The sequence below is a fragment of the Pelophylax lessonae genome (assembly GCF_965119305.1).
Source record: "Pelophylax lessonae genome assembly, chromosome: 9".
NCBI classification, from domain to species: domain Eukaryota; kingdom Metazoa; phylum Chordata; class Amphibia; order Anura; family Ranidae; genus Pelophylax; species Pelophylax lessonae.
Genome location: NC_138776.1, coordinates 44,080,552 through 44,105,079, shown reverse-complemented (window position 1 = coordinate 44,105,079; position 24,528 = coordinate 44,080,552). Strand labels below are relative to the sequence as shown.

The 24,528-nt window shown below is 45.8% G+C and overlaps 1 protein-coding gene across 1 annotated transcript in view; it reads right to left on the bottom strand.

Moving 5' to 3' along the window:
* The window catches only part of ADD3 (adducin 3), a 230,648-nt gene that overhangs the window by 14,876 nt on the left and 191,244 nt on the right, over positions 1 to 24,528 (bottom strand). Inside the window, exons 5-13 of the mRNA XM_082268336.1 lie at positions 19,945 to 20,025; positions 19,689 to 19,838; positions 18,907 to 19,050; positions 16,027 to 16,125; positions 12,878 to 13,060; positions 11,586 to 11,846; positions 5,846 to 5,962; positions 3,622 to 3,708; positions 2,808 to 2,916 (exon numbers count right to left, since the gene is read on the bottom strand). Coding sequence (XP_082124462.1) covers positions 2,808 to 2,916; positions 3,622 to 3,708; positions 5,846 to 5,962; positions 11,586 to 11,846; positions 12,878 to 13,060; positions 16,027 to 16,125; positions 18,907 to 19,050; positions 19,689 to 19,838; positions 19,945 to 20,025 — 1,231 coding nt within the window. The remainder of the gene's footprint in view (positions 1 to 2,807; positions 2,917 to 3,621; positions 3,709 to 5,845; positions 5,963 to 11,585; positions 11,847 to 12,877; positions 13,061 to 16,026; positions 16,126 to 18,906; positions 19,051 to 19,688; positions 19,839 to 19,944; positions 20,026 to 24,528) is intronic.

Sequence of the window (24,528 nt, the reverse complement as noted above, 5' to 3'; positions counted from 1 at the left end):
TCTGTGCGTAACGCACCCCCCCTGGACCCAGCGCTCTGTGCGTAACGCACCCCCCCCGGACCCTGCACTCTGTGCGTAACGCACCCCCCCGAACCCTGCACTCTGTGCATAACGCACCCCCCCGAACCCTGCACTCTGTGCATAACGCACCCCCCGAACCCTGCACTCTGTGCATAACGCACCCCCCGAACCCTGCACTCTGTGCATAACGCACACCCCGAACCCTGCACTCTGTGCATAACGCACCCCCCCGAACCCTGCACTCTGTGCATAACGCACCCCCCCCAACCCTGCACTCTGTGCATAACGCACCCCCCGAACCCTGCACTCTGTGCATAACGCACCCCCCGAACCCTGCACTCTGTGCATAACGCACACCCCGAACCCTGCACTCTGTGCATAACGCACACCCCGAACCCTGCACTCTGTGCATAACGCACACCCCGAACCCTGCACTCTGTGCATAACGCACACCCCGAACCCTGCACTCTGTGCATAACGCACACCCCGAACCCTGCACTCTGTGCATAACGCACACCCCGAACCCTGCACTCTGTGCATAACGCACCCCCCAAACCCTGCACTCTGCACTTCTTAGCACTCCTCACAAAACCACGGCATTCCCATTTATTCTTGAGAATTGTAGCAATTACTTTCCCCTAAGTAAAGACGTCAGATGTGACACTTAGCACCTGTATAGACCCTCCCCCTAGATGCCTAGGCACAGAACGGTTATCGGAAGAACACAAAGACCTCATAAGACAGAAAATGTTTAATTACTAAAAGACTAGATTTAAAATATTTGAAAGCGTAATGTGCCTGGGGGCAGGGAGCTAGGAGCACAAAGTGGGCCGGATCCTGGAGTTTAGCTTTAGAGGTTACGAAGGTGAGCTCTTCTCTTTTGCTGGAGTGTCCAGACTGGACTTCTTGGACTGTAGTTGATATTTTTTAAAGGGACTAGTAATAGTAATGGTCGGTCCTTACCAAAAAGTTCCAGTAAGCTAAAACAGGAAAGGTAGTCTGAGTTCCTAGGAGCTCCCAGAGTTCTATGGGCCCTGGAAGACTGGACCTCTTAAAAAAAAAAAAAAGTCAGATTCTATAAAGGACTAGTAATTTTATAGCTGATTTTTGAAATGGACTAGTAATAGCAAGGATCGGGCCTAAAAAAAAAAAAAAAAAGGTTTCAGTAAGTAATATAAACAGGAAACCTAGGCTGAGTTCTTAGGAATGATCTCCCAGAATTCTATGGGATTCCCTGGAAGACTGGACTTTGTGTTGTATCTGCTTTTAAAGGACTAGTAATCGTATAGCTGATTTTTTTTCTTAATGAATTAGTAATAGTATAGCTGATTTTCCTATTAAATGGACTAGTAATAGCAATGATCTGTCCTTAAAAAAAGGCTCCAGTAAGTAATATAAAATAAGAAAGGTAGACTGAGTTCCTAGGAGCGATCTGCTCCCAGAATTGGATGGGATGCCCTGGAAGACTGGACCTCTTTGTTGTATCTGATAGGACTAGTAATAGTATGGCTGGTTTTCTTTTTAGATGGACCAGTAATAGCAATGGTCTGTCCTAACAAAAAGTTCCAGTAAGTAATTTAAAACAGGACAAGTAGACTAAGTGCTTAGGAATGATCTTCTCCCAGAATTCTTTGGGATGCCCTGCATGAGCTTACGCAGAACTATTTTCAGGGGGGGCATAATTTTAAGGTCACCCATGCTCCGCCCCCTTTCAACAATGTCATGAAGGGGAGGGGCTTAGTCATTATACTTATTTTGAGTATATTCCCTTAAAGCATGTTATACAGCACAGTGCTTTGCTGTTTAATTTGGCCCCTTCTATCACCTAAAATACCTGGCTGATCCTGCCTGGCTATATCCTCCCCTCTGTAAACTGACCACGGTATACCATGGCTGCTGAGCCCTGACACCGTGGTCAGTTTACGTGCCTCCATCATCCGCAGCCCTCCTGTCCTCCTCTGTCCTCCCCCCCCCCCCCCCTCCCTGCCTGTCTGCTCCTATGTCAGTGCCCACCCCCCTCCTCTCCTGCTGCTGTAGTTTCATTTAAAGTTTCATATTCTGTCTACAGCCTGTTTAATAATCCTGTGTGCCCCTGTGTCTGTTTTTAATAAAAATAAGCCATTCTTTACAAGTATAGAGTGCCACTCGCCGCTCACGTGACCCGCCACCTCTCTCTTCCTCTCCTCTTCCCCTCCTCCTCCCCTCCCAACTGACATCAGTGAGGAATCCTTGGCCCTGCCCGCTGCAGGCAGCTGTCAGCCGGAGAGAGGAGAGAGCCGACAGGTCACGTGAGCGTTGCACTGCCCTCTGAAAACTGGTAAAGAACAGCTTATTATTTTAAATAACACATACACACGATTTTTAAACAGAACAGGATGATATAAAGTGGCTTAACAACCACTTAAAATGGGAAGTTGGGATTCCAAGGGGGGGCATTTCCCCCCCCCCCCTGCCCCTACCTGCGGAAGCCCATGATGCCCTGGAAGACCGGACCTTTTTCTTGTATCTGGTTTTAAAGGACTAGTAATAGTATAGCTGATTTTTCTTTATATAAACTAATAATAGCAATGGTCTGTAAACAGGAAAGGTAGTCTGAGCAATCTGCTCCCAGAATTCGATGGGACACCCTGGAAGACTGGACCTCTTTGTTCTAACTGGTATTTTTTTTAAATGGACTAGTAATAGCAAAGGTATGTCCATAACAAGCGGCTCCAGTAAGTAATTTTTTAAACATAAATGGTAGACTGGAACGGGTGATACAGATAATTTTACGGGTTGGAGCTTACCTTGTATCCCGTTATCTTCGCCCCGTCTATCGTGTCTCTCATCTTCCAACAACTGGCTGAATGGATTGGGGGGTAAGGGAGGAGCATTCTCATCCTCTATGAACATTGGCTGCAGAGGACAAAAGAGAAGAGACATAAACCCTTGCACATAAATTGAGCAACAAAGAATAAAGTCCAAGAATTAATTTTTTGGGGGGGGCACCCCTTTAAGCAAACACCCTGCTCGTTGGGTTTTTTAAGGAGAAACTGCATAAAGAAAATATGGGGCTGCTATTGCAGACTTCGGTTTCTGAAAAGATTAGTTCGCCAGGCTGCTGCAGTGCTTTTGACTTTGAACAAGTATGCAGATCCGGAGCCCTGGCTTCATTCTCTGCACGCTTGTTCTGAGTCTGCTGAGCAAAAACAGGCGGTTATCTGCTGTCTGAACTAGCAGTTTATTAGCCTTAAAGGTAATCTATAGTGTATTGTTGGCGAGTGCATATAAAGAGTCTTTATTGTAGACATGCTTATTGTTACATGCAGCTCTATATTTGTATTACAAATCTGTAGATGCATCGATACTCCCTCTAGTGGCTGCATGAGTATCAGGCAATCTGTCAACATCCCTGCTTAAAGGAGTTGTAAAGTCAGAAGGTTTTTTGCACCTTGCAGTGCAAATAACATGCAAGGTCTTCCATTGCACCAGTGTGAACAGGCCTTAAAGTGTATATGTGATCTCAGGATCTTAAAGAAGAGTCAGCACAAGAAGAATGGCCAGCTTCTACACATGTGCAGCGCTGGATTCGTGGTCTCCTGCAACCAGAAATCTACTTACTGCACTTGGTTTATCCACCACAATGCCCGCCAGGACTTGTGACTGGGGCCCAGCGGTCTTTAGATCGTACCGATTCTGCTCCCTGATCTATAGAAAGAAGAGAACAATAGTCAGGAATAGTCAATTATATTGACAGCAAGTGCCCACAACACTAATCTGTGGTACCAAAATATTATCACCAGTACACCTATTGTACCCAAGATGAGCGGGTTCCCACCATCCCTGCACTCAATTCTCAGCTTTGTACACATGCTGTGCTCTTTATCAGGGGTTCCCACCATCCCTGCAATAACGTTGCCTGGTCTGTACACAAGAAGTGCTCAATATGAGGTGTTCCCACCATCCCTGTGCCGAGTTCCCGGGTCTGCTTCCATGCAGTGCCCATTATGAGGGGTTCCCACCATCCCCACACTGAGGCCTTGGATCTGCACACCTGCCGTGTCTATTATGAGATGTTCCTATGTCTGGAAACTGCTGTGTCCAACAAGAGGTGTTCCCACTATCCCTGTGCTGAGTTCCTGGGTCTACTTCCCTGCTGTGCCAATTATGAGGGGTTCCCACCACCCCTGCACTGAACACCTGCTGTGTCTATTAGGAGATGTTCCTACCATCTCTGCCTTCGGTTTCTTGGTCTGTAACCTGCTGTGCCCATTATGTTGGGGTCCCACCATCCCTGTGCTGAGTTCCCGGGTCTGCTTCCCTGCAGTGCTTATTATGAGGGGTTCCCACCATCCCTGTACTGAGGCCTTGGATCTACACACCTGTGGTGTCAATTATGAGATGTTCCTATCATCTCTGCCTTAGGTTTCTTGGTCTGTAACCTGCTGTGCCCATTATGTTGGGGTCCCACCATCCCTGTGCTGAGTTCCCGGGTCTGCTTCCCTGAAGTGCTCATTATGAGGGGTTCCCACCATCCCTGTACTGAGGCCTAGGATCTACACACCTGCTGCATTTATTATGGGATGTTCCTACCATCTCTGCCTTGAGTTTCTGGGGCTAGAACCTGCTGTGCCCATTAGGAAGTGTTCCCACCATCCCTGTGCTGAGTTCCCAGGTCTGCTTCCCTGCTGTGCCCATTATGATGGGTTCCCACCATCCCTGCACTGCAATCCTGCTGTGTTTATTAGGAGATGTTCCTACAATGTCTACCTTGGGTTTCTTGGACTGTAACCTGCTGTGCTCATTATGTTGGGTTCCCACCATCCCTGTGCTGAGTTCACAAGTCTTCTTCCCAGCTGTGCCCATTATGAGGGGTTCCCACCATCCCTGTACTGAGGCCTTGGATCTACACACCTGCTGCATCTATTATGAGATGTTCCTACCAGCTCTGCCTTGAGTTTCTGGGTCCAAAGGTGCTGTGCCCATTAGGAATTGTTCCCACCATCCCTGTTCTGAGTTCCCAGGTCTGCTTCCCTGTTGTGCCCATTATGAGGGGTTCCCACCATCCCTGTGCTGAGTTACCCGGTCTGCTTCCCTGCTGTGCTCATTTTGAGGGATTCTCACCATTTCTGTCCTACACACCTGCTGTGTATTATGAGATGTTCCTACCAGCTCTGCTTTGGGTTTCTGAGTATGTAACCTGCTGTGCCCATTATGAGGTGTTCTCACCATTCCTGTTCTGAGTTCCTGGGTCTGCTACGCTGCTTTGTCCATTATGAGGGGTTCCCACCATCCCTGCACTGATGCCTTGGATCTGCACACCTGCTGTGTCTATTATGAGATGTTTCTACCATCTCTGCCCTGAGTTTCTGGGTCTGGAACTCACTGTGCCCATTATGAGTGGTTTCCACCATCCCTGTGCTGAGTTCCTGGATATGCACCCCTGTTCCACCCATTATGAGGGGTTCCCACTATCCCTGTGGTGAGTTACCAGGATTTAACATCTGCTATGGCCATTATGAGAAGCTTCCAAAATCCCTCAACTGATAACATACAAACTCCATGCAGACAATGGCAATAGCTGAACCCAAGATCTGAGGGCTCACTAAACCACAGCTCTGCCCTGCAAGGAACAATGGAAAGCCACAATTTAATAGTAAAATTGTTCAGTCTTTCTAGAATAGTCAAATCCTCAAAGCGTTGCTCAGGACACTGCAATCCACATAGTAAACATGACAATAACAAGCGGCTATAAAGCCGGCAGGACATCCTGACCATAAAGCAGCAGCTGCAGGAAAAGTCCAGACTATTATGTGCCGATGAGGGATTCAGGAATAAACGTCACCTTATTCCTCTTCTGCAGGACGTCTGTGGGGTTGGTGTTCAGTGGGACAAACTGGTTGGGGTCTTCTATTTTAATGGGATATCCGCTGTTCTTATTCAGCTCATTGGCCTTCATCCACTGCAATAGAAAGAGAGAGAGAGGTTATCTGAGGATGGGGGGAGGTAATGAACTCCGGAGGGGACACCAGGAATGTTCTACAAGAGGAAAAGATTAAAATGTTTTATGGTTTCTGATATATGAAGTAGACTGGCTGGCACCATTTTTATGGATTTAAAGGGAAACTGTCATCAGGTACTGTATATCATCATTATTCAGCGCAGTATGCCAAGTAATAGGTCAGTGTAAAACTTCCAGGTATTCATTACAGATCACAGAGCTCACCCCTGGTAATGCCTTCCTCTACTTCTCTCTGTAAAAGTATGGCACCACCTTTTTTCCTGGACTGAAATGTACGCTCAGAGATGACACAGTTATGTAAACCCTGTGCAGCTCTTGGCTGTGTTTACAAATTTCCGACACAAATCAGCCCCTGCTGCAACCTCTTATCTTGTGACTGTGTAAAGGTTATAATGTACACCCCTCACGTCATATTACGAAATGCGTAGGAAGGAGCCAACAGCGCGTGACAGGTGGACGTGGCGGCCATCTTATTGGTTAGAAACAAATGCTTGTGAATACAATTGTGATCGTTCTGACGAATCAGACATGCTGACAAGTTTTTACTTAAATGTAAGTTACTATTGTTTTATAATAAAACGTTTTGGATGATATATATACACTATGAGAGGTGTCCTGCTTATCTCCACATGATAGGACTGGATTATCGAGACCAAGTTATATTAATACTGGGGATTAAAAGAGGATTTTAAGGCTGCATACCCTCAGATAGAACCAGATGACTGCATAGACCTTTGTAATGAGGGTCAATACTATCCGGTAAGAGGCAGGTGCTATGTCCATCAATGAACATCAGAGAAATGGATTTTACGGGAAGTAAAAAATGCAATTTTCTCTTTCGTTCATTGACAGACACAGCTTCTGATCTTCATAACCGTTGGGATGTCCCAAAGCCATGTTAAACATGAGGGGTGGGAACAGCAAAAAAATTCCCAAGCCTAAATAGCAGCCAACCAGGCAACAGGAGCCCAACCAAAACAACTAGAGCCCACCTAAAAAACACAACACACCCTCGAAGTGGATCAGATCCTCTCAACAGCAGCCTGAAAAACCTTGCGCCCAAAAGAAGAATCCGCAGATGTCAACACATCCACTTTTTAAAATGTTGTGAAAGTGTGCACCAACCACAAGGTGGCCGCCATGCAAACCTGCGTCACTGACGCCTGATGACGGAAAGCCCAGGAAACACTAAGCGCCCGAGTAGAGTGCATCTTAACAGGAAAGGAAGGAACCTGACCCTTGATGGAATAGGCTTGCATCACTGTCTGATCCATCTGGAAATGGTCACAGAGGAAGCGGACAACCCTTTACGAGGCCCATCCGTGAGCATTAATAGTGAGTCTGAAAGACTCCGTAGCTGCCAGGTACACCCTTATTGCCCGGACCACATGCAAGGCAATTTCCTTCAGATGTTTAGGCCTGGGACACAGGGAAGGCAACACAATGTCTTCATTCAAATTAAAATTAGAGACAACCTTTGGAAGGAACAACGAATAGGGGCGAAGAACCACCTTATCTCTGTGAATCACCACATAAGGTGAACGACAGGATAACACCGCCAGTTCCGACACCCTGCGTGCAGAGGTAATAGCCACCAAAAAGGCCACCTTCTGAGACAGCGTAAGCAGGGGAATCTACCGAAGCTTCTCAAAGGGAAGCTTCTGGAAAACCGAAAGCACCAAATTGAGGTCCCAAGGCAGCAACGGAGCCCGCACTGGAGGAACCAAATGTCGAACACCCTGAAGAAAGGTACGCACCAGGGAGTGTGTGGCCATGGTTGTTGGAAGAAGACCACCAAAGCCAACACCTGGCCCTTGATAGTACTCAAGGCCAATTTCTGTTCAACCCCCCGTTGGAAGGAAGGTCAAGATTACGAGCCACTGAGAAGGAGCGTGGATGAACCCCAAGGAGACACACCACGCAATGTATGTCTTCCACATACGATGGTAGATCCTCCTAGAAGTAGATTTACTAGCTTTTAACAGTGTAGGAATAACTGACTCAGATAAACCTCTATCCTTCAGCACCTGGCGTTCAACAGCCAAGCCGTCAAAGCCAGCGACTGTAAAGCAGGATGGAAGATTGGTCCTTGGGACAGCAGATCCTCCCTGAGAAGAAGCGTCCAGGGAACGTCGGCAACCAGCCGCACCAGATCGGCGTACCAAACCCGGCGAGGCCAGTTTGGAGCCACTAAGATGAGCGGAAACCCCATGGGGCCATCAATGCGTCTGTGGCGTCTGCCAAAGGATCCCTTGACCGAGCCACAAACTTCTGCAGCTTTCTGTTGAGCCGAGGCGCCAACAGATCCGCCTCGGAGGTGCCCCACTGGAGACACAACTGATGAAACACCTCCAGATGAGGGGACCACTCCCTTTAAACTAATGCCCGCCGACTGAGGTAATCCACCTGCCAGATTTCCACATCGTGAATGTGTACAGCAGAAACAGTTCTGCCCACCTTAAAATGCCGGCTACCTCCAGAGCCGCCAGGACACTTCTTGTGCCCCCTTGGTAATTGACATAAGCCACGGCCATGGCATTGTCCGATTGAATGCGCAATGGACAACCCTGAAGACGATCCGTCCAATGGTTCAGACCAGGTCTGATCGCTCGAAATTCCAAGACATTGATCGGTAGTCTGGACTCGTCCAGCGTCCAGAAACCCTGATCAGAATGCTTGCTGAGGACGCCTGCCCAGCCGGACAGGCTGGCATCCGTGGTGACCACTGTCAAATACAAGGGGAGGAAGGATTTGCCCAGCCGAAGTGACGGAAAACGAAGCCACCATATCAGAGTGACGGAAAACGAAGCCACCATACTCCTTCGTTCTCTGACTCATCCGGATCTGATTGTTCAGAGACTGCGGAGTCTTGTCCCATTTGGTCAGAATCTCCCTTTGCAGGGACCTCGTATGGAACTGTGCAAACGGAACCAACTTGAAGGTAGACACCATCAGGCCCAGCACCCGCATGCAAGTCCGGAGGGATGACCATCTGTTAACAGGACAGCAGGAGACGAATTGCAGCCAGCAATTTCTGGAGTTTGTCTAGAGGAAGGAGCACTCTGGCTAAGGTCGAGTCCAGAGTCAGGCCCAGATAGTCCAACTTTGTGGACGTAACCAGGGCAGACTTCTGAAAGTTAAGAATCCAGCCGAACTCCCGCAGAGTTCATATTGTGATCTACAGGTTTTCCCCCATAGCAGTAGGAGACTCTGCTCACAGAAAGAGGTTGTCCAAGTAGCCCAGTACCGCGATCCCCCATTGGCGTAGCAAAGCTAGTACTGGGGCTAACACTTTTGTGAAGACCCAAGGCGAGACCAAAGGGTAACGCCACAAACTGATAATGCTCCTCTCCCATGGCAAAGCCGAGGAAGCGCTGGTGACTGGCACATATTGGAATGTGAAGGTAAGCATCCTTGATGTCGATAGAGGGAAGGAAATCCATCGGACGTAGGGGTGCCACCACTGTGCTAATGGACTCCATTCTGAACTGCATCCGCACAAAGCAGTTCAGGGCCTTGAGGTCCAGGATTGGACGCACTTTGCGTTCCTTCCTGGGAACTGTAAACAGGTTTAAGTAAAAACCCTGAAAAAGTTCCAAAGTTGGAACCGGGACAATCACTCCTTGATGTAAAATGTCTTGTACCGGCCCCAAGCAAGTTGGAAGGAAAGAACCTTGCCAGGGGACAAGAGCGAAATTCGATCTTGTAGACTTTGTGGACCCACTTGTCTTGCACCAGGGAAGTTCACGGGTCTGGAAACCAGCGAAGACGTCCCCCCATCCCCAGTACGGGTGATGGCACACACCTTCATGTTGAAGGAGCCTTGTCCGCGGGTCTGGAGAAGCCCGCTCTCGGCTTGCCAGACCAGGTTAGTTTGGATCCTCGAGAGGAGGCTCGGAAAGGCTTCGAAGCCCTTGTCAGTTGACTCTGAGGGAGGAAAAAACTTCTTATGAGCCAAAAAGGAAGGACCACGTCTACAACTAGGTTCCTTGCCCTTAGTAGCCTGCAGAAGAAAGGTACTCTTCCCCCGAGAGACCTTTTATGATGTCATCCAGGGTAGCGCCAAACAGGCGATCTCCTTGAAAGGGAAGATCAGTCAAGGCCTTTTTAGAAGTCTGGTCCGCAGACCAGCATTTGAGCCAAAAGACACCCCGAAGGACCTCTGCAAAACTGAGAGCCGGGCCACTAGGGGAGCCGCATCAAAAGAGGCATCACAGATAAACTGCAGCCCCTGGACTACACAAATGCCACAAAGTATCCTGCTTACAATACGCCAAACAGCACAGGGGCCAGCCTCAAACCTTCTGGCACAAAGTCATTTGGAGTGATGAGACCAAATATGAGCTTTTTGGCCACAGCCATAAACGCTACATTTGGAGAGGAGACAAAAAATGCCTATGATGAAAGGTACACCATTCCTACACAAACGCGAGTCCAGGGTGTGCACCCGCATATAAACAGCAGTCGCATCACACGTGACATATCGCCGTGAACGTCAGAATGAGAATAATATTTCTAGCAAAAGAGCCACTATTTATTTCTCAACTGATGAGCTGTAAAGGCTTTTAAAGCATAACCTAAGGGGATTTTTGGGCACCATCATTCTTAGTGATATCGTAGGCGCATGCAATTTTAAGACCTGGAATGTTTGGTATCTATTTAACTTAATGCAACCTCATCTGTTCTGGGAAGGTGATCAGGATTTTTTTCCCCTACTATGATTACCTTTTACAGGAACAAGCTGATCACTGTTATAAGCAATTCTTTTTTTTAATGGCATCCATTAATGGGCCATTGTGTACTAGGATAGCCGTGATTGGCCACAGTTGTCACATGGGTACAGGTCCGCTGCGATTGGCCCCTATGCTCACTGTGACCAAGCCAAAAGATTACAATAGTACACAATGAATGGCTTTGAATAAAAGTCATTGTGTACAACAGGCATGTGATTTCTGTGACCAATCACATGGTACCAGGACCGCCCTGGTATAAAGACTTAATTAAAAATCACAAGTGGCAACTTACAAGTTATGTAAAGAGAAGATCATGTAACTAAAACTTTGCTGGGTGGATTACATGCGCTCATCCTTATGCATCTTCTAAGTTGCCACTTGTGATTTTTAATATAGTCTTTTCTTAGATGCTGCACTTAGCTGGCGCTGACTTCTGTTTACTTAATCCAAATGCTGCGTTTTAGATGCCCATGTGAATGAGCCCTAAGTGTTGCTGTGCAAGGGGTGACAGGACTCTATTTTTAAAGAATCTATAACTTGAAAAAAATTTTTTTTTTTTTTTTATCTGATTGGCTGTTATGCCGATTCCGTGGCTTCTGTACTTTTCTAAATGACTCACCAGAGAAACTCAGCAGGCCAGAAAAGTCTGAGAAAAAAAAATCCCTATCTGCATTCTTAAGCTTTGATACAAGAGGATTACCATGACAGCCAGGCAGCTAGCATTTTCATAAGGAAATCTCAACCCCAGCTGCCTCCAGGTATCTCTAACAGGTTCCTTTCATGTTCCTGGAAATGCCACTTTACATACGTGATGATAGAGCTTAGCTCACCGTGATCTTAGTCCTTGGACTCATCTCGCCGTTGAAGGACTCCTCTGGAACCTGGACCTTCATATACGTGTTTGGGGAGTTCAGCCACCTTGTCTTCTCCCTCTGCTGCTTCTGGGCGAGGAATTTCAGAGGAGAGCGCTGCATGGACTGGTCGTCATCAAATGTGAAGGCTGTGACTGTAGCGGGGATCTCTACTTCGCTCTTGTGGCGCGGCTTATCTCGGGTCAGAGGCTGCCTGTAGGCAAAGCCGGTCCGGTAACCCTGTGGATGTTGGAGAGAGAAAAATGTTCAGATGCAAGCTGTCCAGTAATGGGTTAGCAGGGCCACTCTTAAAACCTAAAACGAAAAGTAATATATTGCAGATAACAAGGGTTTAGATGTGGTGGCTGAATTACTTTTTTCAGGATTTTTTTTCCCTTTACTTGGTGATCCTGCCAGTAACACACTTGCTGCCCTAGGGTAACACACTGGAGGAGCGGCGTTGTCACCACAGTACAAAAAGTATATCTACCTCTGAACTGCAAAATACCCCCACCTATGTTAGGCAGAAGAGGAGAGGGGGTGGGTTCTGTAGTCCTAATATATTTTTTTTATTCAGACTGGATGGAGAATTATAATTCCATGGGGTTTTTATATCGGTCTTTATCTCCGCTGTAGGGATTCATCTCTCTACTTGTCCTGGTGACCGCTGTTATTGGGACAGACAATGATGAAAGATCTAAAACTTTACATTTGTCACTAGAAACCGGTATAGAGGAGAAATCGTTAAATGGAGACCATGTGACTAAAAAAAAACATTTTGCATCAGATAAAAACACATTTTATAAATCTTTTTTGGGGACAGCAGACCAATGCCCTTGAAAGGCTTGATGCACATTTATAGACATGTAATAGTCCCAACAACCAGTAGGTGGCAGCATAGACAAACCTGTGTAATATAAAGAAAAAGGTGTACAAGTGTGAAGGAACTGGCCACTGATGAGAGCCATTACTTCCTATTGATCACAATCAATACCTTCTACGGCTGACAATTAATACTCTCCTATTGACAATCAAGGTATATATATATATATATAATTTCAATGCTCAACAACTTTCTGTAATGTGAGCAACTACAAAAATCACTCCAACATGAAAAAAGCCTAGGAACTCCGATTCCATGACCCCAGTGCTGCAGGTATCCAGTGTTCCCTTTTGCCAAACCCGGTTTGCAAAATTTATAAAAAAAAAAAAAAAAAAAAATCACTATTTTCTTTTGCCTACAATTCCCTTGTATAATCTTCAGCACTTACCAGGTTGTCCAACATTCTCATGAGCGATTCAAACTCCAGCTCCCCTACTTTCCACTTGTGCTGGCCCTCCATGTTCACCCCTCCCCCACCAGTCGCAGCCACCGAATGCGTGACAGCTTTATACTTCTCCAGGTCCAGGAGGAGGAGGTTGTCGATCCCTCCGGAGCCAGCTAGAGCGTGGATCTGCAGGGACAGAAGCAACAGTCAAGGCAGGTATAGTGAAGGCACTGACTGTATGATCTCTTTCGCTTACTATATATATATATATATATATATATATATATATATATATATATATATATATATATATATGGACTGATGTCTTTTTTCAACCTCACAAACTAGGATATACAGTGCCTTGCGAAAGTATTCGCCCCCCTTGAACTTTGCGACCTTTTGCCACATTTCAGGCTTCAAACATAAAGAAATGAAACTGTAATTTTTTGTGAAGAATCAACAAGTGGGACACATTCACGAAGTGGAACAAAATTTATTGGATATTTCAAACTTTGTTAAAAAAAAAAAAAAACAAACTGAAAAATTGGGCGTGCAAAATTATTCAGCCCCTTTACTTTCAGTGCAGCAAACTCTCTCCAGAAGTTCAGTGAGGAACTCTGAATGATCCAATGTTGACCTAAATGACTAATGATGATAAATAGAATCCACCTGTGTGTAATCAAGTCTCCGTATAAATGCACCTGCACTGTGATAGTCTCAGAGGTCCGTTTAAAGCGCAGAGAGCATCGTGATGAACAAGGAACACACCAGGCAGGTCCGAGATACTGTTGTGGAGAAGTTTAAAGCCGGATTTGGATACAAAAAGATTTCCCAAGCTGTAAACATCCCAAGGAGCACTGTGCAAGTGATAATATTGAAATGGAAGGAGTATCAGACCACTGCAAATCTACGAAGACCTGGCCGTCCCTCTAAACTTTCAGCTCATACAAGGAGAAGACTGATCAGAGATGCAGCCAAGAGGCCCATGATCACTCTGGATGAACTGCAGAGATCTACAGCTGAGGTGGGAGACTCTGTCCATAGGACAACAATCAGTCGTATACTGCACAAATCTGGCCTTTATGGAAGAGTGGCAAGAAGAAAGCCATTTCTTAAAGATATCCATAAAAAGTGTCATTTAAAGCGGAGTTCCTGGCACAAAATTTTTTTTTCAATTAGCATACCCCCGGGACAGTCAGGGCTAGTACATTCCACAATGGCTAGCCTCTGATCTGTCCCGGTTCGCACTTACCTGCAAGAAGAAATACTCACTTATAAAATTTCTTCTCCAGCGTTGCCATCTCTGTTGTGGGCAGCTGAAGACAGCGCGATCCTCTTCTGCATCCTCTTCCCCCAGAATGCGCCTGCACCGGCCCCTCTTGTCACATCTGGTGCGGCGCCGCATTCCTACACAGCTTCTGGGCATGCCCAGAAGCTGTTTAGCAGGGAATGCGGCGTCACACCGTAAGTGACGAGCAGGGCCGGTGTCGTCGCATTGATTCCTGGGAGCAATGACATTCAGCTCCCAGGAATCATTGCAAACCGGAAGTGACGGAGCGGGCCGCGGCCACAGAGGGAGGAAGTGGAGAATAGGTGAGTATTTCTTTCTACAAATACAAGGTGAGTAAAAAAAAAAAAAATAATAATCCTAACTATCCAATTCCTTTTCAGGTGAAGAAGAGCAAGCGGATGGCCACAAAATCGATTAGGTCGATTTTGTGCCCGGAACTCCGCTTTGAAGTTTGCCACAAGCCACCTGGGAGACACACCAAACATGTGGAAGAAGGTGCTCTGGTCAGATGAAACCAAAACCAAACTTTTTGGCAACAATGCAAAACGTTATGTTTGGCGTAAAAGCAACACAGCTCATCACCCTGAACACACCATCCCCACTGTCAAACATGGTGGTGGCAGCATCATGGTTTGGGCCTGCTTTTCTTCAGCAGGGACAGGGAAGATGGTTAAAATTGATGGGAAGATGGATGGAGCCAAATACAGGACCATTCTGGAAGAAAACCTGATGGAGTCTACAAAAGACCTGAGACTGGGACGGAGATTTGTCTTCCAACAAGACAATGATCCAAAACATAAAGCAAAATCTACAATGGAATGGTTCACAAATAAACATATCTAGGTGTTAGAATGGCCAAGTCAAAGTCCAGACCTGAATCCAATCGAGAATCTGTGGAAAGAACTGAAAACTGCTGTTCACAAACGCTCTCCATCCAACCTCACTGAGCTCGAGCTGTTTTGCAAGGAGGAATGGGCAAAAATTTCAGTCTGTCGATGTGCAAAACTGATAGAGACATACCCCAAGCGACTTACAGCTGTAATCGCTGCAAAAGGTGGTGCTACAAAGTATTAACTTAAGGGGGCTGAATAATTTTGCACGTCCAATTTTTCAGTTGTTTATTTGTTAACAAAGTTTGAAATATCCAATAAATTTCGTTCCTCTTCATGATTGTGTCCCACTTGTTGTTGATTCTTCACAAAAAAATTACAGTTTTATATCTTTATGTTTGAAGCCTGAAATGTGGCAAAAGGTCGCAAAGTTCAAGGGGGCTGAATACTTTCACAAGGCACTGCATATATATATATATATATATATATATATATACATACATACACACACACACACACACACACACACACAGAGTATCCCAGAAAAGTGAGTACACTCCTCACATTTTTGTAAATATTTTATTATATCCTAGGCCTTCTATATGTAGAGCAAAAAATATTTTTTTTCCGATCCTCAGAGAGTTCTTTGCCATGAGGTGCAATGTTGAACTTCCAGTGACCAGTATGAGAGAGTAACACCAAATTTAACACACCTGCTCCCCATTCACACCCGAGACCTTGTAACACAAATGAGTCACATGACACCGGGGAGGGAAAATGGCAAATTGGGCCCAATTTGGCCATTTTCACTTATGGGTGTACTTACTTTTGTTGCCAACGGTTTAGACATTATTGGCTGTGTGTTGAATTGTTTTGAGGGGACAGCAAATTTACACTGTTATACAAGCTGTACACTCACTACTTTACATTTTAGCAAAGTGAGCCTAGATTTTTTTTCCTAGATTCCCTTAAATTCTCCATTGACAAAATCTGGGTGGAGTGACCGTATAAAAGGAGTTTATTAGGGTTACCTGAACTTCACAGGCCTGCTGTACACCGAAGATATAATGGAAAGCTTCCTCCAATGTCTCACCCAAAGCCATCACCCCGTGATTCCGCAGAACCAGAACCTGCACATAGAGAGCCAATATCATGTCAGGGAATATTGTCTGGCCTCAGGTTGGTCAAAGTCAATACAATATTGTACAACAGGTACATACAATAATAGTATAATAGCACATAATCAGTACACACCATGCAAGAAAAACGTTGTACAATAATTATGTACCATGTAAGGATAATACTATGCAAAAGGTATGTTCAAAGAGTATAAAACTATTCAACAGATACGTATCATGCGAGTACAATGCTGTACAGAGTGTGTACAATAGGTACATAGGACGCGAGTAAAATGCGTTACAATAGGTACGGGCGTTGCAAGTTCAATGGGTATGCAAGATGTAAGTATAATGTGGGTACAAGACCGTGCAACAGATACGCACCGTGTGGGTACAAGACCGTGCAACAGATACGCACCGTGTGGGTACAATACCGTGCAACAGATACGCACCGTGTGAGTACAATACTGTGCAACAGATACGCACCGTGTGGGTACAAGACCGTGCAACAGATACGCACCGTGTGGGTACAATACCGTGCAACAGATACGCACCGTGTGAGTACAATACCGTGCAACAGATACGCACCGTGTGAGTACAATACTGTGCAACAGATACGCACCGTGTGAGTACACTATTGTGCAACAGATACGCACCGTGTGGGTACAATACCGTGCAACAGATACGCACCGTGTGAGTACAATACCGTGCAACAGATACGCACCGTGTGAGTACAATACCGTGCAACAGATACGCACCGTGTGAGTACAATACCGTGCAACAGATACGCACCGTGTGGGTACAATACCGTGCAACAGATACGCACCGTGTGAGTACAATACTGTGCAACAGATACGCACCGTGTGAGTACAATATTGTGCAACAGATACGCACCGTGTGAGTACAATATTGTGCAACAGATACGCACCGTGTGGGTACAAGACCGTGCAACAGATACGCACCGTGTGGGTACAATACTGTGCAACAGATACGCACCGTGTGAGTACAAGACCGTGCAACAGATACGCACCGTGTGAGTACAATACTGTGCAACAGATACGCACCGTGTGGGTACAATACTGTGCAACAGATACGCACCGTGTGGGTACAATACTGTGCAACAGATACGCACCGTGTGAGTACAAGACCGTGCAACAGATACGCACCGTGTGGGTACAAGACCGTGCAACAGATACGCACCGTGTGGGTACAAGACCGTGCAACAGATACGCACCGTGTGGGTACAATACTGTGCAACAGATACGCACCGTGTGGGTACAAGACCGTGCAACAGATACGCACCGTGTGGGTACAATACCGTGCAACAGATACGCACCGAGTACAATACTGTGCAACAGATACGCACCGTGTGGGTACAATACTGTGCAACAGATACGCACCGTGTGGGTACAATACCGTGCAACAGATACGCACCGTGTGGGTACAATACTGTGCAACAGATACGCACCGTGTGAGTACAATACTGTGCAACAGATACGCACCGTGTGAGTACAATACTGTGCAACAGATACGCACCGTGTGAGTACAATACTGTGCAACAGATACGCACCGTGTGGGTACAATACTGTGCAACAGATACGCACCGTGTGGGTACAATACTGTGCAACAGATACGCACCATGTGGGTACAATACTGTGCAACAGATACGCACCGTGTGGGTACAATACCGTGCAACAGATACGCACCATGTGGGTACAATACTGTGCAACAGATACGCACCGTGTGGGTACAAGACCGTGCAACAGATACGCACTGTGTGGGTACAATACCGTGCAACAGATACGCACCATGTGGGTACAATACTGTGCAACAGATACGCACCGTGTGGGTACAAGACCGTGCAACAGATACGCACTGTGTGGGTACAATACCGTGCAACAGATACGCACCGTGTGGGTACAAGACCGTGCAACAGATACGCACCGTGTGGGTACAAGACCGTGCAACAGATACGCACCGTGTGGGTACAAGACCGTGCAACAGATACGCACCGTGTGGGTACAAGACCGTGCAACAGAGACGCACCGTGTGAGTACAATACTGTGCAACAGATACGCACCGTGTGGGTACAATACTGTGCAACAGATACGCACCGTGTGGGTACAATACCGTGCAACAGATACGCACCGTGTGAGTACAATACCGTGCAACAGATACGCACCGTGTGAGTACAATACCGTGCAACAGATACGCACCGTGTGAGTACAATACTGTGCAACAGATACGCACCGTGTGGGTACAATACCGTGCAACAGATACGCACCGTGTGGGTACAATACCGTGCAACAGATACGCACCGTGTGAGTACAATACCGTGCAACAGATACGCACCGTGTGGGTACAATACTGTGCAACAGATACGCACCGTGTGGGTACAATACCGTGCAACAGATACGCACCGTGTGGGTGCAATACCGTGCAACAGATACACATCGTGTGGGTGCAATACCGTGCAACAGATACGCACCGTGTGGGTACAATGAGAATACAATACACACAATAGTCAATACAAAGCTCAGTACACCACCACACAATAGGTAGGTAGGGAGTACAATAATGTACGCTAGGCAAGTATGATGAGGTAGAATACTGCACAAGAGGTAAGTACTATTATCAGTACAATACCGATGTAGCAGCGCTCTGGTATAAATATCATGTTAGCACACACAGTAGCCCAAAACAGAGGACGCACCATTGCTGTCAGTGCAGGTTTGAGCCCAATCCAGCAGAAACACATACATGTACTGGAACAGACATTCCAACAAATCTTACCTTGGCGCTCGGGCCCAGAACTTTCTGCAGCTGGATTCGCTCTTGCTGTTCATCCAGGGAGCCCTGGTAGTTGTAGTAGGCAATATCCCCGAGGATTAAAGCCTCCTGAGAGATCGGGAGGATGCCACATTTCATGGAGGAGACCTGAAAGTTAAAGAAGATTCTGAGTATTGATCATACACAGGACTTGTGATACCAACATCAACTAATTTCTCTTCTGTCACCAAGCTAACCAACAGATGGGAGTCAAAATGCTCCAAACTTTTCGTGTAAGAGAACGATCTTAGTCATTTATGTCACAGTCTTTCCCTATGATACAGTTGTCCTATATTTTTATAGTAAGCTCTAAGGAGCAGGGCCCTTTAGTTCCTCCTGTTTTGAACTGTATTGTCTTACCTCACATTGTAAACGCTGCGCAAACTGTTGGCGCTATATAAATCCTGTATAATAATAATAATAATAATAAGAATTTAAAACCATGTTAAAAAATTGTGCATAATTATCATGAGTGCACATAAAAAAAAACGCATTGCACACGGTTGCGGGGCAGTTGTGGCATAGACTTCTATGGGTCACAGTCTGAATACAACATGCTGTTTACATTTTGTAAAGGCCGCAAAGCACAGAAAAGAAGCCGCGCAAACTGTACTGCCCTGATTAGTAGATATCTGCATTTAGGTGGGTGGTCAAACGACGGCTCAACTGTCTGGTTTTACCGCCTCCTAGCCACTTGCAAGAAGGAACCCTCACTCTAGACACTGAACAGAGAAAAGATCACTCACAGCGGCCGTGGCAGGGGTGTGAATATGGATGACGCAGCGCACGTCAGGGCGCGTGGAGTAAATGGCTGCATGTGGGCTGAATCCTGATGGGTCAACGTGCAGGTTGGTGCTTCCCTGATCGACCACCTCACCGACAATGTTCAGCTTCACCTACAGAAAGCAGAGGGTGCAGTTAGAGAGGGAGACATCTAGCCAGGATGAGGGACAGCAAACGTTGCCAATGGCATTATAGTAGGAGGTTATAAAGCTTGCTCACCAGATTGGAAGCCGACGCTTCGGAGAAGGAGAGGCCTCTGGGAATGATGAGAATGTGGTCCTGTTCCTTGCTCACTCTGACCTGTAAAGAAGACAGGAATTAGACAGGAGACATCAGGTAGGCACGCAGGTAAGTGCTCCAACACTGCGGCCAATCACCAAACCCCAAGGCTGTCACATGGAGGGCAGAAAGCATTCTCAGTCCTGTGCAAGCTCCAACCTGACTGACTTTCAGAGCTTACACAGGGCTTCTTCCCTTTATTCTCTGTGAAGGGAATGGGAGTAAAAGCAGTTGCAGTCTACAGCCGTCATCAAAAGTTTTGAGAATGAAACAAATATTCAGTTTCACAAAGTCTGCTGCTTCAGTGTTTTTAGATCTTTTTGTCAGAGGTTACTATGGCATACTGAAGTATAATTACAAGCATTTCATAAGTATATAAGGCTTTTATTGACAATTACATGAAGTTTATGCAAAGAGTCGATATTTGCAGTGTTGACCCTTCTTTTTCAAGACCTATGAAATTCGCCCTGGCATGCCATCATCAACTTCTGGGCCACATCCTGAATGATGGCAGCAAATTCTTGCATAATCAATGCCAATTCTTGCATAATCAATGCTTGGAGTTTGCCGGAATTTGTGTTTTTTTTTTTTTTGTTCATCCGCCTTTTGAAGATTAACCACAAGTTCTCAATGGGACTAAGGTCTGGGGAGTTTCCTGGCCATGCACCCAACATTTTGACGTTTTTTTCCCCAAGCCACTTAGTTATCACTTTTGCCTTATGGCAAGGTGCTCCATCATGCTGGAAAAGGCATTGTTCCTCACCCAAATGTTCTTGGATGGTTGGGAGAAGTTGCTCTCGGAGGATGTTTTTGTACCATTATTTATTCATGGCTGTGTTCTTAGGCAGAATTGTGAGTGAGTCCATTCCCTTAGCTGAGAAGAAACCCCACACATGAATGGTCTCAGGATGCTTTACTATTGGCATGACACAGGACTAATAGTAGTGCCCCCCTTTTCTTCCCTGGACAAGGCTTTTCTCCTGGATGCCACAAACAATCGGAAAGGGAAATCATCAGAGAAAATGTCTTTACCCGTCCTCAGCAGTCCAATCCCTGTACCTTTTGAAGAATATCAGTCTGTCCCCGATGTTTTTCCTGGCTTCTTTGCTGCCCTTCTTGACACCAAGCCATCCTCCAAAAGTCTTCTCCTCACTGTACATGCAGATGTATTCACACCTGCCTGCTCTGCCATTCCTGAGCAAGCTCTGCATTGGTGTTCCCCGATCCTGCAGATGAATCCGGTGTAGGAGATGATCCTGGCGCTTGCTGGACTTTCTTAGGCGCCCTGAAGCATTCTTCACAAATGCAGTGGAAATTATTTTTATGGTATTAAGTTCATTTTCATGGCAAAGAGACTTTGCAATTAATTTCAATTCATCTGAGCCCTCTTCATAACATTCTGGAGGATATGCAAATTGCCATCATACAAACTGAGGCAGCAGACTTTGTGAAAATAATATTTGTGTCATTCTCCAAACGTTTGGCCATGGCTGTACTATTCAGCCACCAGGAGGCGCTCTTTTATTCCATATCAAAGGCAGGATTACACACTAAAAGAGGAAGTAAAGCTTCCCCTAAATTGTACCTATAGTTAATCCTCTGACAAGGCTTACCTATAGGTACTGTAAATATCTCCTAAACATGCACCCCAGTTGAACTGATGGGGCCCAGGGCTCTGTACAGGAGGGCTGGTGCTACCCCCTAACAAGCAGCCCTGTGTATGTATGTATATCCACACAAACACACACCTCAAAAGAATTAAAGGAACACTTTTTAATCAGAGTATAACATCCAGTCAAGTAAACTCCTGGGATATTGATCTAGTCAGTTAAGTAGCAGAGGGAGTTGTTAATCAGTTCCGGATGCTTTGGTGCTAATGCAATTAACTACAGGTGCACTATATGGGCAACAATGAGACAACCACCAAAACAGGAATAGTTTTACAGGTGAGGCCACTGACATTATTTCCCCCTATTCATCTTTTCTGACTGTTTTTCACTAGTTTTGCATTTGGCTAGGGTCAGTGTCACTAATGGTAGTATGAGGCGATACCTGGACCCTATAGAGGTTGCACAGGCAGTCCAACTCCTCCAGGACGGCACATCAATACGTGCCATTACCAGAAGGTTTGCTGTGTCTCCCAGCACAGTCTCAAAAGCATGGAGGAGATTCCAGGAGACAGGCAGTTACTCTAGGAGAGCTGGACAGGGCTCTAGAAGGTCCTTAACCCATCAGCAGGACCGGTGTCTGCTCCTTTGAGCAAGGAGGAACAGGATGAGCACCGCCAGAGCCCTACAAAATGACCTCCATAAATTGTTTTGTCTCTGACCAAACAATCAGAAATAGACTTCATGAGGGTGGCCTGAGGACCCGACATCCTCTAGTGGGCCCTGTGCTCACTGCACGGCACCATGGAGCTCGATTTGCATTTGCCATTCAAAACCAGAATCGGCAGGTCCACCACTAGCGCCCCGTGCTTTTCACAGATGAGAGCAGGTTCACCCTGAGCACATGTGACAGATGTGAAAGGGTCTGGAGAAGCTGTGGAGAATGTTATGCTGCCTGTAACATTGTTCAGCATGATAAGTTTGGTGGTGGGTCAGTGATGGTCTGGGGAGGCATATCCATGGAGGGTCACACAGAGTTCTACAGGCTAGACAATGACACCCTGACTGCCATTAGGTATCGGGATGAAATCCTTGGACCCATTGTCAGACCCTACGCCGGTGCAGTGCGTCCTGGGTTCCTCCTGGTGCACGACAATGTGGCGAGGCCATGCAGCCAGTTCCTGGAGGATGAAGGAATTGATGCCATTGAATGGCCCCCACGCTCGTCTGACCTAAATCCAATAGGATAATGTCTGGGACATCATGTTTTCGCTTCATCCAACGCCACCAGGTGGCACCTCAGTCTGTTCAGGAGCTCAGTGATTCCCTGGTCGAGATCTGGGAGGAAATATCCCAGGACACCATCCGCTGTCTCATTAGGAGCATCCCCCAAGTTGTCAGGCATGCATGCAAGCACATGAGGTCCATACAAACTACGGAGTACAATTCAATTTTGAGTTGCTGCAATAAAATTTCAGGAAAATGGACTAGCTTGCTGCATCATTTTTTTCACTTTGATTTTCAGGGTGTCTTTGAATTCAGCCGTCTGAAGGTTCATAATTTCCATCAAACGGTGTGGCATCCTTTTGTTCCCAACACATTACCCAGTCCATATCAGTATAGATATCCAGGATGATATTTTTCCCCATTGAGATCTGATGTGTTTTCAAAGTGTTCCTTTAATTTTTTTTGGGGTGTGTGTATATATATATATATATATATATATATATATATATATATATATATATATATATATATATATATATATATATATATATATATATATATATATATATATGTATATATACATACATACATACATACATATATACATACACACACGGATACAAAACAAGAAATGTGGATTCCCGTGTTGGCGTGTGTACACATTGTTTATGTTGAGGTGTGTATACATCGTTCCTTCAATGGTTGCTTTGTTCATGGCTATGTTTGGAATTGTTGCATTATGCATGACAATGTATATCAGGTGAACAAACTCTTGAAGACTTGACAAAGTATCAACTCCACCCCATCCCACACCACACAGCCATAAATAATGTATTCTGGGTGGGGATTTATTACTACAGTGGAAGATGTGAAAATTCAGGTCAAAGCTGTAAAGACCTGCGGTATTTGACAGTTGTGAAGGTGACACCAGGACAAGGTATGTAGAAAAAGAGTGCCAAAGTACGGTTGATGCTCCAGATAAAGTTTATTCGTTGCATTTAAAAAATTGTATAAAAACATTGGACACTTTTGGGGGTTTCCAACCCCCCTCCCCCTTCATAAGGGCTATGCTGGAAAAGACCAGGACCGGGCAAAAACAGAATCTTCTTCTACTCAACAAAAAAAAACCCTTTCTCCAAGTTTATTGAAGGCCACAGCATGGCAAGATTCTTCACCACCAGACTGAGTCCTTCAATGAATGTAAGAGAAGAAACATTTGTTGGAAATACTGCAGGTAAATTTTGAAAACCTCAGAAGGTGCACAGTGGTCGCTGGTTTGGCAGCCTAAGGGCCACACCACCCTCAACGTGTCGGATCTCAGAGGCTCACCAGAGTTGGGTCTGGATGGTACTGGGATTAGAGACCACCTGAGAATGACAGGTGCTGTAGGCTATTATCAATGTTTAACTCCTAGATTTCAAAAAATAGAAAAAAATATATACCCCCCCCCCCACCCAAAAAAAACCAAACAAACAAAAAAAAAACAAACACAATCAAGAAAACATTTTTGGACCAGACGTCCTTTTTTAGCTCATCCCGAGGAAGGCCCTTGAAATCCTGAAACACGTTGGTTGTTTTTAAACAATTACCGTGATAAACTATCAGGAGCATCAACCAGACTATTGCTGCAAACATTGAGCCGAATATATATATATATATATATACACACACACACACACACACACACACA